At 45.2% G+C, this 15,675-nt stretch overlaps 1 protein-coding gene across 7 annotated transcripts in view; it reads right to left on the bottom strand.

Moving 5' to 3' along the window:
* Positions 1–15,675, bottom strand: part of LOC147443031 (3-hydroxyisobutyryl-CoA hydrolase 1-like) — a 53,287-nt gene that overhangs the window by 19,427 nt on the left and 18,185 nt on the right. For 5 of the 7 annotated variants that reach the window (XM_086528976.1, XM_086528973.1, XM_086528971.1 and 2 more), the window contains exons 9-12: positions 6,659–6,783; positions 6,528–6,588; positions 6,344–6,439; positions 5,390–5,491 (exon numbers count right to left, since the gene is read on the bottom strand). In XM_086528976.1, coding sequence (XP_086385102.1) covers positions 5,390–5,491; positions 6,344–6,439; positions 6,528–6,588; positions 6,659–6,783 — 384 coding nt within the window. The remainder of the gene's footprint in view (positions 1–5,389; positions 5,492–6,343; positions 6,440–6,527; positions 6,589–6,658; positions 6,784–15,675) is intronic. The other 2 variants (XM_086528978.1, XM_086528977.1) reach the window with 1 other exon arrangement.

Here is a 15,675-nt window from a genome sequence, read left to right as displayed (position 1 = left end):
GGATAGAGCCGATACAGGAGTTGGGCACAAAGACGGCTTTCTATAGAGAGCATTTTCTCCACCTCACGGAGGATGGGTTTGTGATTCGACCTAGCTATATGGATAGGCATCTTTCTCATGGTGTCCGATGTGCCATTGGCCAGATATGCACGTCCTCACATCAGCTCGAGATTGAGACTGGCAGATTCAGAGGGACACCAGCACATAGCAGGATATGCCGCTTATGCCATCTAGAGCCAGAGACAGAGGTACACTACATATGTCATTGCACAGTGTACGATGAGATACGAGGCCGTTTTCATTGTCTATTCAGAGAAGGTTTCGGGCCACTATCTAGGGTCATGAGTTATGAGGATCAGAGATGTCTTGGGCTATATCTACTTGAGCTACACAGGCATAGAGAAACTTTACTGAGGAGAGCTGAAGAGAGACAACCCCAGAGACAGATCACAGATTTCTTTACACTAGATACTGTACACCCAGAAGAACAGACAGAGGAGCAACCAACAGTAGAGAGGTCTACCCGCACTACTGGCATTCTAATAGACCGTGCATTGGAGCTAGGGAGATCTAGACGACCCCGATGGAGAAGAGGAGCTACACAGTTTCGAAGGAGGCTACAGCAAAGGATTCGAGCCATACTTTTTCGTCGTCCAGAGTGCAGATGAAGATGGATCTCTATGCAGATAGATTTCTACTTCCCTCCCAAATTGTCTACACATTGTATAGCTCAGTTCACACGATTCACGCCTTTCGCCTTTCACACCTATCCGCTTAGTTTAGGATTCCGCAGTATTTATATCTTGTTATCCCTAGTTTAATTGATTTTGTTAATCTGACTTGATATTAGATACACCGCATTGTAACTTCCTGGTCTCATAGGTCACTTTGGCCTTTTGAAGACATTAATATAACATTTCATTTCTCTCTCTCTCTCTCTCTCTCTCTCTCTCTCTCTCTCTCTCTCTCTCTCTCTCTCTCTCTCTCTCTCTCTCTCTCTCTCTCTCTCTCTCTCTCTCGCGTTGGAGTAAAGCAAGGATGCTCATTGTCCCCTACTTTATTTGGTATGTACATAGATGAGGTATCACATTACATTGATAGAGAGGGTGACAGAGGTGCTCAACTTGCAGGGTCATGGATCCCTCTGTTGTTGTATGCAGATGATATTGTATTGATAGCAGAATCACCAGATGGAATGCAGAGGCAGCTAGATGCATTACATAAATTCGCGGAGGACAGTGGACTGTCGGTAAACTTGGGTAAAACCAAAGTTATGGTGTTTAACACCACACCGCAGTGGGTTAGGAGATCGGCACCTACATTTGCATATGGCCAGGATACAGTAGAGTACACAGATGCATACACATACCTTGGTGTGGTATTTGCAGGACCGAAGTTTACTCTTAAGAAAGCAGCGGATGCTAGATTGTCTAGAGCCTCTGCGGCCTTGGGAGGGTTGGAGAGGATGTGTTCACAAGTGCAGTTTCAGGAACCACGAACAAAACTTTGGCTCTTTGATACTGTGGTGGCTTCGGCTATGCTTTATGGGGTCCAGATTTGGGGACCATCTGTGGATCAGGATAATTGGAAGTCAATGGAGAGACCTTTGGTATCTATGATTTCCCGAATGATTAGAGCCAAGGCCTCCGTACCACACGCGATTACCCGAGCGGAACTAGCTGCCCCTCCGATAGATTGAAGCTCTTACCAGATCAGTGTCCTTTATACATGGTTTGTGGGATACAAATAATTGCCGATATACTAGACTGGCCCTCGAATCCTCTCGACAATTAGCAATGAAAGGGGATACATCATGCTGGTATGCGCAACTGTCCTCGTGGTTTCAGAGACACTGGTTCAGTATGGAAAGATTACCCCCCCTTCCAATACTCTCTTGAGGCTCCATCACTAGCAATTACACGAACGGAGATTAATAAAATCATCCGTCAGGATCTTATACAGTTGGATACTAAGAGGACATGGGTAGACCCTACACAAGAATCGGGCACGAAGATGGCCAACTACAAAGAAAACTTCCTACAGCTATCTGAAGATGGATTTGTGATTTGCCCGAGCTACATGGATACCCACCTGTCTCATGGTTTGAGATGTGCTATTGGTCAGATTCGTACATCCTCACACTAGCTAGAAATTGAATTTGGCAGATTTAGGGGAATCCCACCTGAGAACAGAATTTGCAAGTTATGCGAAGTGGAGCCGGAGACAGAATTACACTACATATGCCATTGCACCGTATACTATGAGATACGTGGGCATTTCCATTGCCTATTTAAAGAAGGCTTTGGACCTCTAAATAGAGTCATGCAATACCAAGATCAAAGATGCTTAGGCTTGTACCTACTGGAACTACATCGGCACAGGGATAATCTAATGAGAAGACAAAGAGCACTACAGCCTCAGAGGCAGATCACAGATTTCTTCGGAACGAGAGAAGCAAGAGTGGAAGGAGAAGCAAGAGGCCAGCAGCCAGCACAAAGGAGTACCCACATTCATACCAAAGGCACCCTCATTGACAGGGGGATTGAGCTTAGGAAATCGAGATGACCACGACCGAGATGCAGAAGCACACTACACTGGAGGAGACTACAACAAAGGATTAGAAGCATTCTAGCCAGACACCCAGAATGCTCCTAAGAAGTTTATTTAATACTTTGTATTTAGTTTTTCACATTTATTTTCACACTTTCACACTTTTCACACTTAGTACTTTAGTACTAAGGTACCCAGACATTGTAACAGATTCACCACTTCTCTCTCTCTCTCTCTCTCTCTCTCTCTCTCTCTCTCTCTCTCTCTCTCTCTCTCTCTCTCTCTCTCTCTCTCTCTCTCTCTCTCTCTCTCTCTCTCTCTCTCTCTCTCTCTCTCTCTCGACCATATCTTGACACTCAGAGCCATCATTGAGGGTAGATCGCGTGGGAGACGGATCTATTGTAGCTTTGTGGATTTCCGCAAAGCATTTGACACAGTGCCTAGAGCTAGATTGATGCGTAGATTACAGCAGATGGGAGTACCCACAGAGCTCATTTGGGGGGTCATGGCATTATACAGGTCAGTAGTGGGGCAGGTACGCACCTCAGAGGGTCTATCCACACCGATTCACTCCACTATTGGGGTGAAGCAAGGCTGCCTGCTCTCTCCTACTCTATTTGGTATGTATGTGGATGAGGTTTCTGACTACATTGAGAGAGATGGTGATAGAGGTGCACAGCTGGCAGGGACATGGATTCCATTATTGTTATATGCTGATGATATTGTGTTGATCTCCAACTCTCCGGAGGGGATGCAACGTCACTTGGATGCTTTGAATAGGTTTGCTCAGGAAAGTGGTTTGTCCGTCAACCTTGGTAAAACCAAGGTCATGGTATTTAATACCACCCCACAGTGGATCAGGAGGTCAGCGCCAGCATTCACATACGGCCAGGAGACTGTGGAGTATACAGATGCGTACACTTACCTCAGAGTGGTTTTTAGTGGGCCAGCATTTTCATTGAGGAGGGCAGCAGAGACTAGACTGACCAGAGCTCATGCAGCATTGGGTAGATTGGAAAGGATGTGTTCACAGGTTCAGTTTCAGGAGCCTCGGACGAAGCTCTGGCTGTTTGACACTCTGGTGGCTTCTGCATTGCTTTATGGAGCTAAGATCTGGGGAGCTTCATTAGATCATCACGGGAGGACAGGCCGCAATGATGGATGGGGGGACATGGAGAAGCCTCTGGTCTCTATGATCTCGCGGCTCATTAGAGCCAAGGCCTCAGTACCACGTGCTATTGTTCGAGCAAAGCTAGCTGCCCCCCCCCCACGAGTGGTTGAGGCGCTCACCAGATCGGTCTCCTTCATACACCGCATGTGGGAACTTCCCAGAGATAGATATGCCCGCCTTGCACTTGAGTCCTCTCGACAGTTAGCCATGCAGGGAGATACAGCATGTTGGTATGGGGAGATGACATCATGGTTTCAAGCACATGGGTTCAGCATAGACAGATTGCCTCCCTTCCAGTACTCACTGGATGCACCCTCTCTGACTCTTACACAGTCCGAGATCACCAGGCTCATCCGCCAGGACTTGACTCAGCTAGACATCAGGAGGACATGGATACAGCCCGCACAGGAGCTGGGCACGAAGATGGCTTTCTATAGAGAGCTTCTCCTCCAGCTTACGGTTGATGGTTTTGTGACGACGCCCAGATACATGGACACCCACTTGTCTCATGGGATACAATGGGCTATCGGCCAAATACGTACATCTTCACACCAGCTACGGATCGAGACTGGGAGATACAGCGGAGTATCAGCAGAGGCCAGGACATGCCCCCTGTGTGACATCGAGCCTGAGACAGAGTTGCACTACACATGCCACTGCCCCGTCTACTACGAGATACGAGGCCGCTTCCATTGCTTGTTCAAAGAGGGCTTTGGACCATTCTCCAGAGTCATGCAATACGAGGATCAGAGATGCTTGGGTTTGTTTTTGCTCGAGCTACGCAGACACAGAGAGAGCCTGATGAGAGGAGAGGCTAGCCAGTCCCAGAGACAGATAACAGATTTCTTTAGAGCTGCCACTGGACACTCGGAGGAGTTACTACCACAGCAGAGCTCGTCGTCTCACACCAGAGGCACACTAATCGACCGAGCGACTGAGCTGGGAAGATCCAAACGCCCACGACTGCGGAGGACTACACAACATCGGCAAAGGTTGCATCAGAGGATTCGGATCACTTTGGCTCGACATGCACGACGCCCAGTCAGACTACTGACCATGGAGGAGATTGATGAGATCCGCCAGCGACCGATGCTGGATCTCTTGTGATCTAGCTATCCCAGCTAGCTGCTGTTCACACCTAGTAGTTTAGGATTCCATATTTTATTCTAACATTTGTCATTTCATTTTTGTCATTGTTTTCATCTTGTTACTCTGACTCTGACTTTGTATCAGATCCACCACATTGTAACTTTCTGGTCTCATAGGTCACTTTGGCCTTTTGAAGACGTTAATATAACATTTCATCTCTCTCTCTCTCTCTCTCTCTCTCTCTCTCTCTCTCTCTCTCTCTCTCTCTCTCTCTCTCTCTCTCAAAACCGTGGTTTATTGTCACCACACCTTCCGCTGCACTTTGACAATATTGTACCTCTAACACTAAGAAATTAACAAATACTCTTGTTTGGAGCATGCAATAATTTTTGTTTCTCCAATCATATCACTTTCTACTTCCATGGATGTTCGTATTCCTTGTGGCTTTCTCCTTAGTTGTGTTTGACAATTGCTATCACAACTCTTATCATATGGTTAGGCTATTTGCATGGAGTTCAGAGGGAAGCATTCTTAAATATTGTTGTACAAATAAATCCCCAAAGGAGGAGGAGAAAATACCTCATAGAAGTCTCTCGAGAAGATTCCATCTAGAAACCGGATGGATAATCTGTATTCATGCTTTAAACAGTCAGCAAGGGATCCATGCCTTCCTTCCCTTATCTGAAAAAAAAAAAACATTTTGCAGATGAGCTTTCAAATTGGCACGATTCTCTATGCTACTTCAGCACCATGCATGCCTGTCAAGAAGTACTTACATTTTAGCACTTATATAAATCACGGGCATAGTACATTTCATGCAAAACAACATCATTGATTCCAAAACTTTCCAAAAAATGCAGCAGAAGCTGGAGTCTCAAGAAGTAGACATCAAGAAGACATTTCAAGACATCAACGAGTCAAGCACGTGGCAAACTACAAAAAGCAAAATTACAGCCCATGTGGGTCTGACCAAACAATGGACCTATTGCTAACACGTAAGGGCAGAATGGTTGACTTTCAATTTTTACTCGTACTTTTGTTGCTTGCTGGATAGACCCTTGTCTGTAGATTTTACTCATGTCTATCCCTCCTCCACAATCCAACAAATATTGCAGATCTGTTTTGAATATAGAGGGCCATGGGTTCAATCCTGCCAACTAAATTCTTACTCCATAGAGCCATCTTGTTCATTTTGTCTGTAAAGCTAGTGAGATCTCATTTTCTGAATGCATAGACATATTTCAAGTATGCTGCCATTTTTTTTAAGTCTCAGTCAGTCCCTGAATTCCATTTTTGCTTACTACTTTTGCGCCGCCCAAACTAACTGATATGGAGCTCATCCTTAACCTCCTTCACAATGTTCATTAACCCTCGTTGAATTTCAAACAACTTGAGTGCAGCTTTATGGCAAAATCCATACAGCAGGACACAGTTCTATTGAACATTCAAGTGGTGGAGATTGAGAAGCTACATGTAGAATATGTCCATTTTACATCTTTGCTAAACCTTCAGAGAAAATGGGCTTGTCCTTACTGATTTCAGAGTAACTTTGAGACTAAAAGGTGATGCTCTTCTAAGCTTCTCTGCCGTTGCCTTGTACCACCCATGGCAGCCATCACCTTGAAAATCCTGTGTTAAAAGGAGAAATTAATTCTTTTATTTAGCCAAAAAGAAAAATTGTTGTGAAAGCATCATGGGTAATTAAAATGAAGCATACAAGCTCCTGTAAAATCTGCTCCACAGCTGACTTAGAAAAACATCTATTGATCTCTGCAAGCCTGAAGACCATAGAAATATCATTTTTTTCTCGAATGAATTTCCTCACCTTGACACAACCATATATAATACCTATGAAGGCAACTTCTTTCTTGCAGGTTCACATTAGCTGTCGTAAATTTGCATATAAGAGTGTTCACACCTTCAAGGCCTCCATTGGTAAAATTCTTCAAAGCTTTTTCAAGCTCAAAAAGTGACTACACAAAGAGAGAAACATAACAAAACATCTTGAAACGACAAAAAATAGCTAAATAATAAAAGTTCTGAGAAAGAGTAAATAGCTCAAACTGCAAACCAAACAGGTATGTGGTCACTAAAGTTTATGTATGTGATGCTACAGGGTAACGCCGGGGGCGATTTGGGTGTGTGTGTGTGTGTGTGATGATGTACGTGTGTGTGTGTGTGTGTGTGTGTGTGTGTGTGTGTGTGTGTGTGTGTGTGTGGCGTATGAGAAAAAATTTCCTGCGCGTAAGCTTCCTGTCGCGAGAATTCCCTGCGCGTCACCTGCCTGTCGCGAGAATTCCCTGCGTGTCACCTGCCTGCTCTCCTGCGCGCTGCTGCGCCTGCGCCAACAGGGGTGTGTCACCGTGTGCGCACGTGTGGGCAGTCTCTGCAGGTGGTGTGGTAACCTGCTGTGGTGTGAGACAGCGCGTGGAGCTCCTGTTCCTGCACTGAGCAGCAGTATTCAGCAAGAAGCAGCGCGACCTCCTGCTCCTCGCCGTTGTGAGCTGCAGTAATGCACAGCAGCCTGTCAGTGACAGTTGCAGAAGGTTTTGCACGCCAATTGTGGGATCGTTTGGCAGGACTGGCAGACCAGCTTGTATAAAGGGTAGACTCTCAATCAAGCTCCACTTCTTTGGGCAGAATTTAGCAGACGTATACTGCTGTGGGTTTTAGTTGTTGCTTTCGGTGAAGCATGTACATAGCTGTGGTTTGTATGTTATTTGCAAGGTGTTCTCCACAGTAAACTGCAAGATTTTCTCGTCAGTAGGTTTTGTTTGAAGAAGGGATTTCTTTTGATTTATGTTTGATTCACTGTGCGTCTTTAAGCGTCGGAAAGCGATGGAACCCACGTCGGAGGCAGCTTCAGAGATCAAGGCATGCTTGTATGAGGACTTTGCAGAGGCTCGACAGGCATGGAATGGTCAGGCGCCTGTTCTTCAGGTGCGCATTCCGGTACAAGACCTCATGGACCGAGTTGCGCAGTACGCTATGAATGCAGTTATTCTGTTTTTCCCCGGGAAAATGCCTACTGCGCAAGATGTCGGCCAATGGGTCGATTTCCTTCTTAAGCGACAAGCTGTCCGTGGTGTCTACTTTGGAGCGCGTGGATTTTATGAAGTTTTGCTCGCGGATATCCACCTATGCAAGAGAGGGCTACAACAAACATGATGGGGAGACTCTCCCAATGAAAAAACAGCATATATACAATGGGGCTAAATCAAGAGATGGGAGGAGGGAAAAGCCACACAGGTAGACAGTAGTGCCATCTGAGCACCCCCTGCACCATGGAGTAAAACGGCCCAGGGCGCCAGAGACGAAGGAAAGCCTCACGGCGCTCCCGCATGCGGTCGGAGCTGCCCTGTAGTCCCTCAAGCTGTCCTCTGAGAGTATGGACCAGCTCTAGCCAAAAGTCACGAACAGTCTCTGCTGGTGGTACAAGGCGAGCCTCAAAGATGCGGAAACAACGGGCCCGCCAGATGAACCAGACAGCTAGGCCGCTGATGAGCTCCCAACACTCCGCTCTCTCACTGCTCCACTCCTGTGGAGTAAGGTCTGTAGCAGGCTGGAGTGTAGGTCGACCCCCCTGTATCACTATCATCCTGCTGGTGGAAGATAGCTCAAACTGAAGTGCTGGGCCCGTGAGGGTGGACCAAGCCGCCGCCCCCCAAGTGTACTGTCGAGCTGTGGAGAGGGCAGGCATCAGCCGAAGAACTCGTAGCCACACCTGCTGGGCCGAGGGACAGTCCCAAAGACAGTGTCGCTGACTCTCCACCAACTGGTCACAGGCTGTACATGCGGCCGAGAGACCACAATGTACAAGCCAGCTCCCTACTGCTGTGGCTCTGTGTGCAACCAACCACTACTGCTGTGGCTCTGTGTGCAACCAACCACTGGAACAAGGTGACGCGCCTCGGCTGTCTGGAGTCCCACAGCCTCTGCCAAAAAGCTGCCAAGAACTCAACTGTGAGACCCTCCTCTTGCCAATGACGTGCTGCAGCAGGGCAGGCCTCTCTCTGTGCTGCAAGTATATGACGTCCAAGCCGAACAGTGTACTAAAAGAAAGGGACTCCTGGGCGATCTGCAGAAGAGAATGGGTCCCTCCACAGCCACTCACCAGGATCCCACTGTACTCGTGCCAGTGGACAGCATTCCCAAGCCCATAGCCTCCAGTGTCTTGTCTCAAGAGCTGTGGTGTGAACTTTGACAAGCTGAAGTTGCTTATCCTCGAGCATTTCCCTGATGAAATGATATTTCACATCCACATGCTTTGTCTTTGAGTGATAAACTGGATTACGAGCCAATTGTATAGCACTTTGACTATCACAATATAACACAGGCATCTCTTCTTTGATTCCCAAGTCTGTTACTAGTCGATTAAGCCAAATTGATTCTTTGCATGCCTCTGATGCTGCAACATATTCAGCCTCTGTAGTAGACTAAGTAACACAATCTTGTAATCTAGAACGCCATGATACTGCTCCACCAGCCAATGTAAAGACATACCCTGACGTAGACCTTCGGTTGTCTAAGTCACCTGCATAATCTGAGTCTGTAAAACCCTTTACACTTAGCTCCTGACTCCCATAGCATATACGCATACTCTTTGTAGCTTTCAAGTATCTCAATATTCCTTTCACTACCTCCCAATGTTTCTTGCCTGGGTTTGACATGTATCGACTTACTACTCCCACTGCAAATGCAATGTCTGGGCGAGTAGCAATCATTGCATACATCAAACTACCCACTGCAGACGCATATGGAATCTTATCCATTTCAGCTTGTTCTTCCTCAGACACAGGACAATCTTGTTTGCTAAGTTTCACATATGGTGGCAATGGAACACTCAATGCCTTTCCCTTCTCCATATTGAAACGTTGCAAAACCTTGTCAATATACTCTGTTTGCGATAACCAAATCAACTTCTTTGATTTGTCTCTCTCAATGCGCATACCAAGTATATGACTTGCCTCACCCATGTCTTTCATGTCAAACGATTTTGCCATCTTTGACTTCAAAGCTGAAATTTTTTCCAAGTGCTTGCCAGCAATCAACATGTCATCCACATACAAAATAAGGATCAGCCAACTGCCATCCTTAGCCTTCTTTGTATATAGACAGTGATCGAACTCACTACGTTTGTAGCCTTGAGAAAGCATAAACTTGTGGAATTTATGGTACCATGCCCTCGGTGATTGTTTTAAGCCATAAAGACTCTTTAACAACTGGCATACCCAATCTTCCTTGCCTTTCTCAACAAACCCTTCTGGCTACTGCATGTAAATTTCCACATCTAAATCACCATGCAAGAACGCTGTCTTGACATCCATTTGGTGCAACACCAAATCTAATATGGCAACCAATGCAAGAAAGCATCTCAATGTAGTCATCTTGACCACCGGAGAGAAGACTTCATCAAAGTCAATGCCTTGTTCTTGCTTAAAGCCCTTGGCAACAAGCCTTGCTTTGTACTTTGGCTGACTATCATGAGCGGTGATCTTATACCTGTAAACCCATTTACAAGGTAGAGCCTTTTTGCCCTGTGGTAATTTAACTAGCTTCCATGTCTTGTTTTTATGCAGAGCTGTCATCTCTGACTGCATGGCCAATTGCCAATTCCCGGAGTCCTTCATTTGCACTGCTTCCTTGTAACATGAAGGCTCATTGCAATCAATCAACATGACATAGTTCATAGATGGAACAAACCTATCAGGAGGTCGCGTGACACGTCCAGATCTACGCACAATAGGTGGCTCAGGCTCAGCCACAACCTGTGGTTCCACTCTATCCTGTCCTTGCTCCTCTTAAGCCCTGACATTTTGTCTTGCACGTGCAGGTCCATCTTCTTGGAAGACAACTCTTCTAATCTCCTCAACCCTTTCTGGTTTAGAATGATATTTGGATTCATTAAAGTGAACATCATTGCTGCGGACAACCTTTCTGGATTCGGGATCCCAAAGTCTGTACCCCATCTCACCAGAATTACCATAGCCTAGAAAGATGCACTTTCTACTCTTTGGCTCAAGTTTGTTCCTAAATTCCTTTGGAACGTGAGTATATGCCTCACAGCCAAAGACTCTGAGATGCTTGTATGAGGGCATTTTGCCTGTCCATACCATCTCTGGCACTGAATCCTTCTGCAAAACCTTGCTAGGAGATCTATTTACAAGATGAACAGCTATTGATACAGCTTCAGCCCAAAACCCATTTGGCAGCTGTGCATTAGACAACATACTTCTGACCTTCTCTTGTATGGTCCTATTCATCCTCTCAGCAACACCATTTTGAGGAGGATTGTAAGGAGCAGTAAGTTCACGTTTTATACCTTTTGACTCACAAAAGTCCTGAAAGGCCTTTGAAACATACTCTCCACCATTGTCAGTGCGTAAACATTTAAGCTTCTTGCCACTCTGAGCCTCCACAAGTGTCACAAACGTTTTGAAAACACTAAACGCTTCATCCTTGTGCTTGAGAAAGTAAACCCATACTTTCCTCGAGTAATCATCTATAAATGTCATAAAGTAAGAAGCTCCCTCTAGAGATAGGTTAGGCATAGGTCCACACAAATCACTATGAACAAGTGCCAACTGTGTATCTCTTCTACTGCTTCTATGCTTATGTGGCTACTGTGTTTGCTTACCATACAGACAATGTTCACAGAATTCAAAATCATTAAATGAAAAGCCAGGCAAATAACCAAAACGAGACAAGATTTCCATTCCCTTCTTGGACATATGTCCTAACCGGCTATGCCACAAAGAAACGTTCGGCTGCTCGGTTACATTGATTACATTTTTAGAGACATTTGATACATAAATCATGTAAAGTCCTCCAGACTTTACTCCATGTGCTACTGTCATAGAACCCTTGGATATCTTCCACATGTTCTGTCCAAAAGTGGTGACGTAGCCAGCATCATCAAGTAAACCTGTGCTGATCAAGCTCTTTGTAATTGCGGGAACATGTCTCACATTCTTCAGCGTGAAAGAAGAGCCATTCTGAAACTTCAATTGAACATCTCCAACACCTAAGATCTCACATGTCTGCCCATTGCCTAGCCGAACATAATCTTTAGTGGTCACATAAGAGGTAAACCACTCCTTGTTTGGAGACACATGAAGTGATGCCCCTGAGTCTATAATCCAGTCACTCAGTGCATTTCCATCAAATGCTGTAAGAAGAGCTGAGTCCATTGTATTCTTCAAGAAGTAGATGTCTCCTGACACTAGACTGTCATCCTCTGCAACAGTGTTTGTCACATTTATTTCTTGAATCTTCACTGAGGACTTGTTCTTCTCACCATGGTCTTCAGCTTTCTCTTTGCCTTTTTCTGCTTTCCATTCTCTGCAGTCTCTTTTCATGTGACCCTTCTTGCCACAATGGTAGCATTCTATGTCACTCTTGCCTTTAGCACTGCGGGACTTGCTACGAGACTGATTCCTCTTTCCACCTTTGTACTTTTCTTTGGTCCTTCCCCTGACAACTAAGGCTGTTCCTTTGCCTTTGTCCATTGTCTTTCTATTGGTTTCTTCAGTAAGCAGACTTCCTTCTACACCTGCTATGTTCAAACCATCTGGAGGTGCAGAATTACTCAAAGCTGTGCGAAAAGTGTCCCAACTTTCCGGCAATGTGATCAACAGGAACATAGCTCTAACAGGTTCATCAAACTTGACACCTTGAGCTGACAACTCACTATAGATTGTGTTGAATTCATTCAGATGATTGGACATAGGTGTCCCTTCTTTCATCTTCAAGTCAACAAGCTTCTTAAGCCAGTATACTCGTGAAGCAGCACTCTGCTTCTCATAAAGATCACTCAGCTTTAACCATGCTTGATAAGCCGACATCTCGTCTGCTACATTGAAGTAAACGCTTTCTGCCAAAGTCAGCATAATGGTAGAAAGTGCCAATTCATCCATTTCGCTCCATTCATCTTCGTCCATATCTTCTGGTTTTATCCCCTTGAGCTTTATAAGTTTTATCTGCTTCTTTTGTACCAACACGTGCCAAATCTGCTTCTTCCACAATGGGAAATTGGTTCCATCCAGCTTCTTGATATTGTAAAGAGCAGTGTCCTGTGATCCAGCCATAGCTACACTTCACAGTGGTTTACTTTCCTGGGAAAAATTCGGTAGAGTTTCCCTTGTAAACTGACCTCTGAACCAATATCACCTGATGAACTAGTGGATGTCGCCTACAGTCTGTGTAGATGCGCCCGTGTCGTATGTGACACGCCTCCAAGAACTGTGAGCCGTCCTTCGATGTGTAGACAGCCACAAATCAACACTCTGGGAGTGTCGATATCCTCAGCACCTGCAGTCGTAGGCCAAAAAACCCAAATTTGCAGAGTCGGATCTGCACCCGCTGAGACCACGTAGTCGAAAATGGCCTGCGCAGAACTTTGTCGAAGCCGAACGGTGGCCGAGATGACCGCAGAATGAAATTCTGAGATTTGGGGCCGTGTCTTCGCCTGTCGAATTTCACTCCAATCTGAGTTGGTGACTCTAGCCTCCTGCAGTGCTGCCCCGAGCCTCGATCTGAGCTCTGATACCAGTTGAAGGAGTACGAGCGGAAGTGCGACGCGAGAGAGTGCGAGAAGAAGAGCACGACGATATGGTGAACTCGCTCTACTGTAATGTGTAGAGCATACTGAGTTCTTATTAGGTTTTTACAAAAGAATATGTGTACATAGCTGGCGGCCCGCCCACTTACCTGGGCGACCACATTGGGCTAAACAGATTTGACGCCAGCTTTAGAAAGCAGATGCTTTTGGATAGAATGCTTTTAGACCTGCTGATTTTTGAGCTCTGCTCTTGGCAACCCTTGTATTGTTTATAAGCATCCTCTGGGCCACTCTTGAAGAATGTAGAGCTTCTGAGAGTTGGACCCTCGAGATTTGGAATTTGGCAAATCAATAATAAAGAAATATTGAAAGGGGCGCCAGTCTTTGGGCCACTATGACTTAGGGTGGAACTCTGCCACTCCGTGTGTTCCCGTGTGGATTTTCTTTCATTCTCTCACTGAGTTGTTTTAGTTGTTTTTGAGTACTTAATGTGTTGTCGAGTGTGTAGACTCTACCTTTCCGTCCGAACACAGTCTGCTTCATTGCTCTCTGCAATCAGAAGCACGATCCAATCAACATGGAGGGGAAATAGATCGACCACACGGCTCAACAAGAGAACCCTCCCAGTCCCTTCATGCAGACATCCTAGATTGGCTTCAAGGCTCTTCTTGCTTCAGTTGTATCAACATGAAGAGTGGCTACCATCACATTCGCATTCACCCCACTGACATATCAAAGACAACATTTCGTACCACTTTTGGACTTTATGAATTTTTTATCATGCCCTTTGGATTGACAAATGTCCCGCCACCTTCAATCGAATGATGGAGCGTATTTTCCAAAAACATCATGACTTTGTTGGAGCTTTCTTTGACGACTTGATTATCTTCTCCAAGAATGAAGACGAACATCGACAACATCTAGCTTTGGTATTTGAGGAATTCTGCAACCATAAACTTGTTATCAATCGGAAGAAATGCGAGTTCTTCATGAAACAGATTCACTACCTCGGACATATCATATCGGCAAAGGAGGTTAGAATGGATCCCGAAAAGGTAAAGGCGATACATGAGTGGCCCCACTTTTGTTCATGAGGTTCCCCTTTTTTGGGCCTTGAAAGTTGACGCTTATTACCGGCAATTTATTGCACATTTTGCATCTATTGCCGCCCCACTGCATGATTAACCAAGAAAGGAGCTATCTTCAGATGGACCCCTACAAAAATCTGAGGTTTTGACACACTGAAACATAAACTTTCCACTGATCCCATATTGGTTCTTCCCTATTTACAAAAGCCTTTTGTAATTGAATGTCGTGTGTTGTACTAGCTTGGGAGCTCTACTTGAGCAAGATGGGCATGTGGTGGCCTACAAGAGTCAGCACCTACGCCCTTAAAAGAAAATCCGGTAACGTATATAAAAAGGAATTGCTTGCTGTGTTGCATGCTCTATTATCTTGGAAACGTTACCTCATTGGAGCCATGTTTTTTGTTGAGACCGATCAGAGCCTCCATTACTTTATGGATCAAACCAAAATCTCCAAGAAGTAAATGAGATGGGCAAATTTCTTATCCCTTTTCCACTTTCAGATTCACTCCCTAAAAGGCAAAAACAATAAAGTAGGAGATGCTCTTTCGCGATGACCGTATGCCGCTTCAGTTACCATTGCTACTCACCCAGAGCTTGATGACTTGAAGGATCTATATCACTCAGATCCCCAGGTCACAAATACCTTTGAACGATCGATGGCTGGATTCTCTATTCCAAGCTACACATTGAAAGATGGATATCTTCTGTTTCATAGGAAACTTTGTTTTGCACATGCTCTTCAACACAAGATCTTGCTTGAATCCCATGCCCCACCATATGTAGGACATCGCGGTATTCACCCAACAGCCCTTGCCATTGACACATTTTTCTATTGGCCTACGCTTCGCAAAGATGTCGAAAAGTATGTTGTTGAATGTATCCCCTGTCAGAAAGTGAAGTACGAATAGCAGAAAGCTTCCAGTTTGTTACATCTTCCTATCCCTACTCAACCTTGGGAAAGCATTGCAATGGACTTCATCTTCGACTTACTGACAACATCATCGGGCTACAATGGAATTTGGACTATAAATGACAGCTTCAGTAAACAAGCTCACTTCATTCCCATTAGGAAAACCATCGAAGCAGATAGAATGACAACTCTATCCTGACAGCATATCTTTCAACTACATGGGATGCCCAAATCAATAGTTAGTGACCGAGATCCACAAATGACAAGCCTGTTTGGAGAGCTTTCTTTGACAACATCAACGCTATAT

The sequence above is a fragment of the Adiantum capillus-veneris genome, chromosome 14 (genome assembly GCF_014529385.1).
Source record: "Adiantum capillus-veneris isolate H3 chromosome 14, ASM1452938v2, whole genome shotgun sequence".
Lineage (NCBI taxonomy): Eukaryota > Viridiplantae > Streptophyta > Polypodiopsida > Polypodiales > Pteridaceae > Adiantum > Adiantum capillus-veneris.
Note: the sequence above shows the minus strand (reverse complement) of the source record. Positions and strands in the feature narration are given on the sequence as shown.